This window comes from Myotis davidii, unplaced genomic scaffold (genome assembly GCF_000327345.1).
Source record: "Myotis davidii unplaced genomic scaffold, ASM32734v1 scaffold609, whole genome shotgun sequence".
In the NCBI taxonomy this organism is placed as follows: Eukaryota; Metazoa; Chordata; class Mammalia; order Chiroptera; family Vespertilionidae; genus Myotis; species Myotis davidii.
Window position 1 is genome coordinate 62,384 of NW_006300164.1, and position 10,607 is coordinate 72,990.

The 10,607-nt window shown below is 59.5% G+C and overlaps 1 protein-coding gene and 1 long non-coding RNA gene across 2 annotated transcripts in view; both read left to right on the top strand.

Annotated features, from left to right (window-relative positions):
* The first annotated feature begins 2,233 nt into the window (after window positions 1–2,233).
* LOC107185099 lies at window positions 2,234–3,849 on the top strand. The gene is made up of 4 exons (XR_001516015.1): window positions 2,234–2,335; window positions 2,647–2,756; window positions 3,204–3,280; window positions 3,798–3,849. It is a non-coding gene; the product is annotated as an uncharacterized LOC107185099 (long non-coding RNA).
* A 5-nt stretch (window positions 3,850–3,854) lies between these two features.
* QSOX2 (quiescin sulfhydryl oxidase 2) overlaps window positions 3,855–10,607 on the top strand; it is a 30,057-nt gene continuing 23,304 nt past the window's right edge. Inside the window, exons 1-3 of the mRNA XM_015572321.1 lie at window positions 3,855–4,749; window positions 4,865–4,951; window positions 5,102–5,376. Of these exons, the coding sequence (XP_015427807.1) occupies window positions 3,855–4,749; window positions 4,865–4,951; window positions 5,102–5,376 (1,257 nt within the window). The remainder of the gene's footprint in view (window positions 4,750–4,864; window positions 4,952–5,101; window positions 5,377–10,607) is intronic.

A 10,607-nucleotide genomic window follows, 5' to 3' on the forward strand; every position in this document is an offset into this window, starting at 1 on the left:
GTGGGTGGGTGGCTGTTCTCTGTAAGCTGGGAATGCTGCAGGAGGATGGAATGAGCTGGGCTCCATGATGCATCTGGTGTGGGTTAGCAGGTGCACGGTGGGATGGTCACCAGGCAGGTGTGCTGCCTGCCCCCGGCCAGCCTGTAGGAGGGGCACCCAGGACGGCTGACACAGACGAGGGTGTGGGCCCAGCTAGTCGTGCTCTGGCCTGGTGTCTGCACCATTAGCACCGGGGCTCAGGCTCCTGTGCGGGTGGGCGCACGGTTTCAGCCAGGTGCCTACTCAGGTGAGCACGCCGTCCACACTTTCCGAAGAGGAGATGGACCAGGGGTGTCCTCGCCGGCTCACCCTCTGCTGTTTCTCCCAGGGTTCCAGCCCTGAAGCCAAGGCCGCCTGGGAGTGGGGCTCTGAGACAAGCCAGCAGCCAGAGGGGCCTGCACAGGGCTCATCATGCTCCCCAACACCACTCAGGCCCTGCAGCCCCTCCAGCCACGGCCCCTGGAGGAGCCCTGAGAGCCCGGGAGTCCCCCCGTGAGTCGTCATGGGCAGCCCTGGCCCTGTGCTCGCCCTCTTCTCCCTCCGGGAGCTCTTTCCAAATAAACCTCACTAGGACTGACCTAAACTCACGTCACCATCACACTCCAGTCCTGGGTCCTGGAAATCCCTGGGCTGACTACCCTCATGGGCCATGGGCTCGCTTGTAGGGCTGGGTGGGCAGAGGATGGCCCATGGACCCCAGCCCTGTCCACACCCCGATGTGAGTGTGATCCTGGGAGATGCTCAGGGGGACCTGGAGGAGGAGCAGCTGTAGCAGGTGCCTGGAAGACAGGGAGCGTAAGTAACCCCAGGCTGCCCGCAGAGAACGGCAGAATGTCTGGAGCTGGCCTGCCTGCAGGCATTGCCCTTAAACCAGGAGTCAGGACAACAGCCACCTCCTTGCGGCTGCGATGGGGGCCACTTTGTGCTGGCATCAGTGTGCCAAGTGCATGGCAGCCTGTGTGGCGTCCAGGCCTCCAACCCATGGTGCCTCCCAGAGCTCAGTGGGCCCAGCTCTTGCACACAGGGCTGCAACCCCGTGCCAGCGGTCAGTCTCTACACAAGGGTCTTGATAGATCACGGCTCTGGGCCAGGGGACAGATGGACATCTCCCCCCACCACGCCCAGCACTGTGCCCCGTGCCCTGTCACCCCCCAGCAGTGGCCCCATTGGGGGCAATGCTCTGTGCAGGGGTTGCTGGGTGGGGAGGGGCCAGGGCCTGTCTTTCCTTGCCTGTGCACTGGCCACTTGGCCACCAATCACAGCTGCCCCTGGATGTGCTGCGAGTTCCGCATGCGGAGAGTTGTGGCCAGGCTGGGCACCGTGGAGGGCGGGCCTGGGCAGGCAGTCACACCCTCTGCACTGCTTTGCAGCCCTGTCCCTAAGCAGGATAGGACACCCCCCAGAGAAACTTCAGCTTCGGACGTCCACCTGTGGCCCCTCAGGCCAGCCTGGGGAGAGGAGACGTCCATGGCCGATGGCTGGGTGGACGCCCAGGAAGGGCTTGTGGAGAGCGGCAGCCAAATGGGCCAAGGTAACTGCGAGGCGGGGGGCGGGGGGAGAGGGATAGCAGTAGTCAGAGGACAGACAGTCACTCTGGCCAGTGCCGGCTGGTCTCTGCTCAAGACACTGTGCCCGGGTGTCGCCCATCAGTCACGGTAGCCCTGGGTTCTTCTGTGTGACCCACGATGCCCCAGGCTTCACCAGGGGCTGTGACCACAGGGCCATAATCATGTTGGCAGAGGTTCCAAGACCAGGGCTTTAGCCAAATAGCTCCTGTCCCTAAGGCTGGTGGCCTAGGACCTCCGTGCCTTGGTGACCCACAATCACCAGGCCAAGGTGGAAGGAAGGCTAGGAAGGTGGTGATGGACAGATGTGAGTTCCTCCTGTGGGCCCCCGTGTCCCCACTGTCCCCGGTCTGCTGACCTGGGCATGGCCAAGGCCTGCCCCTGCCCCGCCTTCTTCTCAAACCTTTTCTGGGACTCATATCAGCAGCTCTCCCACAGCCACACTTTCAGGAGCAGGCAGCCATGTGTGCTATGTCCTCACTGGAGCCCAAATAAGCAAGTGCTTCAGCTATTTTGCATTTTAAGATGTTTTTCCTGTGGCCTCAGAGTCCCTGGACACCGTGTCTTCTGTCCTGTGCTCCTGCAGTCAGCACTGACGGTCTCTTTGCCTCACAGGAGACCCCCAGCCCAACCCCAGCCCCTCGTCCACAGTGGAGACCTGGGCTCTGACGGAAAGCCATGCATGTAGCTCCTGGGACCAAGGGGGGCCCTGCAGCCCCCGGGAAGCCAGTGTGAGTGAGTGGGGCCTGGCCTTGCTTTGTCGACCCGGCCATGTGGCTTTTGGGGGGATAACCTCATTCGTCCGGTGAAGGAGTCGACAGGACAGTCTGCCTGGGTGGCCCGTCTGTCGGGGGCCATTGGAGCCCACTGGGAGGGGGGTGCCTGGTGTGTGGGGTCTCTAGGCCCTGGGTGGGCAGGTGGCCCCTGTTCCTTCCCGTGGCCACCAGAGCACAGGTGCTCTCCCCACAGCTGAGGGACGGGACCAGAGCGGGTGGAGGTGCCACACCCTGAATGTGGCGTTTCTCCAACGGGTTTCCAGCAGGTGGTTGAAGGCAGCGCAAGCCGAGTGGGGGCAGAGCTGGAGCTGGACTTTGCCAGCAGCCCTGGCAGGGAGGCCCCTGAAGTGGAAGGCCAGTGGTCAGAGAAGCAGAGGTGTGGGGCCTGTGGGGGCTACCTGGGCCCAGGGGACCCTCGGGCAGGGGTGGGACCTGAGGCGTGGAGGTGGTTAAGCCATTGCTCCCCGGGCTCTCGCTGGGGGATCCTCACTCACCCCTGGTGCCCCGCTCACTGGCCTGGCTGCTGGGCACCCCCAGCCCACCCCATGCCCTCCCGAGTCTGAAACAAGGGCACCACCCAGTGAATCAGCCCCAGAGCCAGTGGTGGGGGCAGCAGGAGGGACCCCTCCAGGGAGCACATGCCTCTGAGCCACGTCCCCCCCAGCTCCCTGATGCAGTGGGGACTGAGGCCAGAACCACCTAAAGACAGGGATCCTTGTGCTCTGGGGGCAACCTCCCCGCCTCCCGTTGGGGTAGTTGAAGGCCCCTGCAGAGACCCTGCGCCCCGAGGAGGCTGGGAGACTTGCCTACCATGTGTTTGCAGAACAGAGACCTGTTGGCAGGAGGACCCCCACGACCCCCACTCCTGGCAGGAAGCCACCCAGCTGACCACCTGTCCAGGTGATGCCCCCCCACTCCGGATCCCCCGCCTTTGCACCAGGACCACCGAGTTCCCACTTAGGGTCACCCAAGGCTACTTCTAAGTCACAGCCAGCATCTCCCGCCACCGCCAGCCTTGGGGGCCACCCCCTCCCCCTCCCATCACAGTCCCAATCGGCAGGTAAAAGACAGGAGGTGGACTCCCTGTTGGAACATCCACTTTCAAACAGCAAGACAAGGCAGAGGCAGCCAGTCTGTCTCTACGACAGCTGCGGTTCTGAGCCCCTGAGGAAAGTCCACACAGCAGTGACACTTCCTGTGGGGGGGTGAAGCTGAGCTAACCACTAGGATCATGGGGCCCACCCACGGGCACCGCGGACATTTCTTCTGCCTCCATCGGGGCTTTCCGGTTCTGACCCACTGGCTCTGACTCCCACCCAGTGGGGTGTGTGCTGCTGCCGCTCCTGGTGCGGGGGGCGTGGCAGGGGAGGCAGAGTGGGGACTGTGGGTGACATCCCCCCCTCTCTTCTCTCCGTAGCTCCTGCTGAGGTGGCAAGGCCCCCCACCCAACGCCAGGGCAGCCCCCCGCCCCAGAATGGGATCCCACACCCCCTCCTCCGTGAGTGGCCTGTCCTGTCCCTCCCTCCAGGAGTTCCAGAAAGTGTCCGCCTTTCTGGTCCAGCTCTCGGATAGTTCTGCCTCCCTGTCAGACTGGGAGGCCGGGAACACCCCAGACGCAGACCTGGGCTCGTCCAGGGCGTCCTCTGTTGGAGCCTCCAGGGGCCTGCACGGGGGTCCCCTGCGGGGCTCCCCCACTGCGTCAGGGCCAGGCCTCCTGCAGCCGGGCCAGCCACGGCCTCTCCCCAACGTCCCCTCGCCCAGGTCAGGATCAGAGCTGTCAGAGGCATCCAGCGAGGTCTGGGATGAGGAGAGCCCACTGGAGTCTGGCATGGGTGCCCAGCCAGCCACAGGGTGGCCCTCCCCTGCTGGAGGCTCCTCTGACCTGGAAGATGGAGGGGCACCCAGCATGGCACTTCTCTCTCCAGGCCCTGGTGGGGACCAGGAAGCTTCTGGAACTGGTGGGAGTCTGACCAGTGACTTAGATGCAGGAAAGGCCGGCTGGCCATGCCCTGAGGCTGCCTGCACGGCATCCCTCCCCAGTGCCCATCTCTGCAGAGACTCAGCCCTATCCCTTCCCTTTCCCTTGGGGTCCTTGGTGTCCGAAGGAGCCAGTTTCAGCCGAGGAGGAGAGACGGGGCCTCTGCAGGCCTCCACCGACTGCCCAGAGGGGCCCCAGGAGGCTGACAGGAATCCCCCACAGGCACCGCCTGCAACACCCAGGGTGCTGGCAGCCCTGAGGGCTGAGAGCCGGGCACCTGGGCAGGCGGGCAGTGGAGCCCCTGCTGCCCCAGAGGAAGCCAGCCTCTCTCTGGATGGCAGTATCCTGCCTGAGATCCTGTCCCCGGTGGATGAGGTGCTGTCCTACGGCAGTGCCGACCTCCCGTCCTCCACACACAGGGATGCTCTTCCGCCTCCCGCCCCCCCCAGCAGGCAGCAGGGCCACCCCCAGCCCCCCCTCTGAGGACTTCCCTTCCCCACCCGAAGACGTCTCCACCAACACCTGGGAGTTGCCCTCCTTGTCCGAGGCACTGTCCCTGGGGCCCCAGGAGGCCAGCCTCTGCCTGGAGGCAGGTGCACAGGGCAGGAGCCTTGGGGACCAATTGGGTGAATCACATTCTATTGGGAGGAACAAGGTTATGGGGGGCCAGTGGTCTGAACCTGTCGACCGGCTCAGGTCCCCCTGGTGTGGGGGGGCACGCAATGCCCCGGCCGGGCCTCCAGGGCAGTCCGTGCAGGCCCCAACACTGTCTGGAGAGACCTGTGTGACTGGAGAGGGCCTGCCAGCACTGTTGACGGCTGGCCACACGGGGCTGGCTGGCCCCTGGCAGGGGGATCCAGTTCCCGCTTTGGACAGGGGCCCCTGCGTGGGCCCCGGGGGGGACAGGGCAGAGGTGGTGGATCTGGTTTCCACCCAGCTCAGCAGGAGGATCCTGTGCGACACACTGGCTGTGCTCTCGGAGCTGGCCCCACTGAGCAGCCTGGGGACGGGAGAGCTGGTAGGTGCCGGTCGTGTCCCAGGCCTCGCGGGGCAGCCACCGGGCAATCCTGGAAAGACAGGCCTCAGGAAAGAGTAGGCGGCCTACAGAGACATCCGTGAATCATCATGTGATTGTGTGTGACCATGTGTGCCTGTGCTTGCATGTGCGTGTGGGTGTGCTAGAGGCCTCAGGAAGCCTGAACTTCCCTAGCATAGGCTGGCATGTGGATGGTCATCGGACGTGGGCCTAAGACTGGATGTTGGCTGCTTGACACCAGCTGTAACGTGGCTCGTGTGCGCTTTTTGGGCGCTAGGCCCAGCGCTTCCATTGGCTCTCAAAGATGGCCCAGACCAAAGAGATGGAGAGACGGGAGCCAGAAGGCTGTGGGGCGTCAGGCCAGCCGAGAAAAGTCCTGGACTCGGGGGAGAACCATCCTCAGGAGCTGGGGGGAGCAGGTCCTGGGCACAAACGCATCGCCTGGCTGAGATGGCCTCGGGCCAGCACTGCGCCATCAGCGAAGGTCAAGAGAAGGTCAAGAGAAGAAGAGCGGCTTTGGGGGAAGCAAGGGGCTGAGGCCTCCAGCTTTGTCAGGAAATCAGTGGAGAGTTTGTGCCAGTGAGACTTCTGAGACCAAGGGCTCCTGTGGCTGTGGGGCTGCCGACGCTGCTGACAGTGGGGACAGGGCTGCCTGACACCTGCAGGGGCCCAGCTCCTGCCAGGGCCTGCACCTCGTCCAGCCAGTCACTTGTGGCTGGATGACTGGCATGCGCACCTCCTGTGTGCGTTGCAGATTAGAGGACCTGGCCGCTCGAGGGTCGAAGATCCCTTCACTGCGACCTGGCCACCCCTGGGGGGAGCAGGGGTCAAGGCTTCCCTAAATGTTCCCTGACTCCTCCTGGAAGGAACGAGAGCCCATTTCCTGGTGGTGTCCATTACCAAGTGTGCTCTCCACGGCCCCGTGTGGACCTGGACCCTCGTCAAAGGCATCGGCGGTTCTGCGTAGGAACCCGTGCTGACGCCACACAGAGGGCTTGTGGGGAAGGAAGTCAGAGGAGAAGCACTGGAGGAGGTCGACCTGCCGGGCGGAGGCCTCGGGGACGGGTCTCAGCAGTGGACACAGGAACAGCCCCAGAGCCGCTGCCTTCACGGACCTGCAGGACAGGCCACCGCAGCAGCGACCCCCCCATAGGAGCCACCACACAAGACTCCCTGCCACCCGCCCCTCGCCCAGAGCAGTGCTCTTGCCACAGCCCCTGTCCTGAGGAAGCCACTGGACCCTCGCACCAATTCGGATGACAGCAGACACTTGGGTCCTGTCTGCCTGTCCCAGAATCTTGCATCTGGGCCACAGGGGGCCTGAGCCCCATCTTCCCCAGTACAGCCAGAACGCTGGCCAGTATTCCCTCTAAGCTGGTGCTCCAGGGAATTCACCAAATTCATCTGTACCATCCATCATTTATCATCTATTATCTGTCATTTATCCACCTATCAGTCATCTATGTGTTATCTATCAGCCATCCATCATCCATCCATCCATCCATAGCTGCCCTGGCACAACCCAAGGTGCTGCCTGTGTCCCCCACCTGCAGGTCTGGTGAGGGGCCCCAAGACCTCTGAGAACACTGCAGGGCCCTTCCCCAGGCCCCTGGGGTGGCCGCTCAGGACCAGGCTGACCTTGGTCCTGTGCCATCCTACAAACGAAGGCACCAGCTAAGACAATTCATGTTGACATGGCACCGGCTGTCCCAGGCCCACCTTGGAGCCACGACAAAGGAGACATTTGGATCCAGGGGGAAATGTGTTCATTCTCTACGTACACAATTTAAAACCAAATTTTGAGCTACAGTTTTTGTATTGATTCCCTTCTAGTTTTCTGAACAAATTAGTTTGTAATTTTTTATTTTCTATGTATGGCTGACCCTTTTGGATTTATGAGGCCATGTGAGAGGAATTATGTATTTACACACACACATTTGGCACAGCAATAAATCTCCCACATGGAAGCCCTGCAGGTCTGCCTCCAGTCCCAGTCTCCCGTCTGGTGGCTGTGGTGTGGGCGCTGTCATGGCCATGGCTGTGCTCACCGCTGGAACCAGGGCCTCCTGTGGTGACCTCCCTGGGTGGCCGGCAGCCCTGCAGTCATCTCTCGGCCTGTGTTCCGTGCCTTTTAAGGGAGGCTGCTCGAGGGGACTCGTGAGAACCCTGGCCCCCCTCCAAGGACAGTGGGGTCCGGGGAGGCGGCTGTAACTTGACTGGCTGGAGGACTGTGTTCCCTGAAGTGGGAGACGGTTTAATCCCGGCCCCTGTGATACATGGGCAGAGGGCGCGGTGTCCAGATGTACTGACCCTTCACTCTCAGGATTACTCCCGTCTCGGCCTCAGCGTGCTCGCCTGGCTATGCTCCCCAGGAACCTCTTGGGCCAATAAATCTTGATACCTGCCTCCAGAGAAGTCATTATCTTTCATAGAAAATGATTATTTCTCCATTAAACCCTACATTTAATTTTCCTGTCATCTGTCTCTTTCTGCTTCTCCCCATAACGGTCCCTCCTCTTTGAAATAGCTTCAGGGCTCAAAGTCCCAGGTCATCTGGCCAGCTTATGAGGCGCTTTCATTTCTCACTCTGCTGGGCCATCACAGCCTCTCGCATAAACCCCAGTGAAGGCCATGGGCCGCTTCCAGAAGAGTGTGCCACTCACACTTGGCATCCATTTAACTGGTGACTTCCTGTGTCCAGGGGTCTGGCTCCCTGAGCGTGCTGGCCTCCCAGAGGGAGCCAGGTCCCTGTGGGGCAGGTTCCGCGGCAGCAGGGGACAGGCTGTCTGGCAGGTGCCCAGACAAAACCAGGCCCAACTAGTCTGTCCTGGTCCACACTGGCTCCCAGAACAATGCCCGCGAGCCCCACATCTGTCCACGTGGCCCTCGGTCCTACCCACCCGCACTGCACCACCAAACACCAAACTCCTTGGCATAGTGCTTTGCTCCAAGCAAAGGCTCCTTCCTAATGCCCCATGAGCACAGCTGGGAAAAGGCCAGTGGTGTTTGCAAAACTTGACCACAGGCTTGGGGACAGGACAAGATTCATTCTCTCTCTCTCTCTCTCTCTCTCTCTCTCTCTCTCGCCACACACACACACACACACACACACACACCTGGCAACCTGGCCCTGCCCCAGGCTCCCTGTGTGTGGGGACCTCAACCAGCCCAACTTACTGGTACCCTCTGATCTCCAGACTCACAGCCAACCTGTGGCCTGGCACCTCCCTCAGATGTTAAAAAGGTCTCACAAATGTAGCGATCCAAAACAAACTCTTGATTTCCACTCTGACCCCCAAATTTGCTCTCCCACCCTCCTCTCCCCCACCATCTTTCATCTCAGCCAAGACCAACCGGCCAAAAGTCCTGCAGGCAGATGTGACCCTTTGTCTCACAATCCTGACTTGATTCACCACATGTCCTACCTTCCAAACATCCCCAAAGTCTGACCCTCCTCACCAGCACCGCACCCACCACCTCTTAGAGGGCTGTGATGGCCCTCACAGGTCTCCTGATGCCCCTCCTGCTTCTCACCCTGCAGCCAGAACTACATTCCAGGTCAAAACCCTTCCATGGGCACCATCACATTCAGAGTCAAGGCCCTAGTCCAACATCTGGCTAGGGAGCTTCGGGGCGGCCCTGCTTCCCCAATTCTCTCTCCTCCCCCTGGCTCCCTCTGCTCCAGCCACACTGGCCTCCTTGCTACTCTTCTGATGTTCCTGCCTCAGGGCCTTTGCAAATACAGTTCCTCTGCCCGGGCTGCTGGCCTCTTTTCTAACCTCCTTGGAGAGGCCTGCTTTACTGCTTTTCATAGCCCTTATCTCCATCTCACCTGGAATGCACACCCACTGAGTGGCTCTACTTTGTCTCCAGGGCTCAGCAGGGAGCAGAAGCCCAGGAAATGTGAGTGAAGAAAGGCATTCTAAGAGTTAGATTCTCTATTTAAATGTCAAGGTCAGGGTGGCAGACCCTCTAAAGCCCAGGTAGGGCCACCAGATAAAACACAGGACGCCCAGTTACCTGTGACTTGAAGTGATGCGCTGTTTATCTAAAATCCAAATAACTGACCTGGCTAGTGTGGCTCAGTGGTTGAGTGTCAACCTATTGTTAGCCACACGCTAACCTAACTAGCTCAGGGAAGGCCTGCATGGCAGTTTTGCAAACTCAAACACCTGAAGTAACCACAAGTATGGTCTGAAATTAAAACCTTAACCAGAAGCAGTTTATATTGTGTAATCGCCTCCTAGACTGCTATCTTCCCTGACAAAGGTCAATCTTGATCATAACTGAGCCTATTGTCTTTTTGTACCTAAGATAACATGCCTGTGAAATGTCAGGGTAACTGGTAACTTCCCTTTTTCCGGACCCCTCAGGGCAAAACCAAATGTGCCTGGGCGCCAGGACAGAGACCACAAATCCCCTCATTGTTATTATCATGTTAATTGTTGACTGTAAACTATCCTGTACCCACCAGGGGCTATCATTTTACTTTTATCCAATCCCAGAGTTTTCCCCCCACTTTGCTTTCTCCCACCTCCCTAATCTATCACCAAGGGATTTCATGTAACCCACTCACGGTGCCTCCTTTGCTTGTAATGTATAAAACAGGTGAAAAACTGCCATTCTCTGGAGCATCATCCCAAAACATTGAGATTCTGCTGCCCCGCAACTGCCAACAGTTGGGCTCAAATAAATTCACAAAAACTCTTCACAACCGGTTTGGCTCAGTGGATGGAGCGTCGGCCTGCGGACTGAAGGGTCCCAGGTTCGATTCCGGCCAAGGGCATGTGCCTGGGTTGCGGGCACATCACCAGTGGGAGATGTGCAGGAGGCAGCTGATCGATGTTTCTCTCTCATCGATGTTTCTAGCTCTCTGTCTCTCTCCCTTCCTCTCTGTAAAAAAAAGAATCAATAAAATATATTTTTAAAAACACCTCTTCACAGGTTTGAACGCTTTTATGGTAACACTATGAACCAGGAGGTCACTGTTCTATTCTCCATCAGGGCACATGCCAGGGTGTGGGCTCAGTTCCCAGTAGGGGGCATGCAGAAGGCAGCAGATCAGTGATTCTCATCATTGATGTTTCTAGCTCCCCGTCTGAAATCAATAAAAATATATTTTAAAAAATAAATATATTTTTAAAAAATTCACAAAACTGGGCGAGCTGAATTTTCATTTGCCAAATCTGGCGACTCTACCCCCTGCGGAGGAG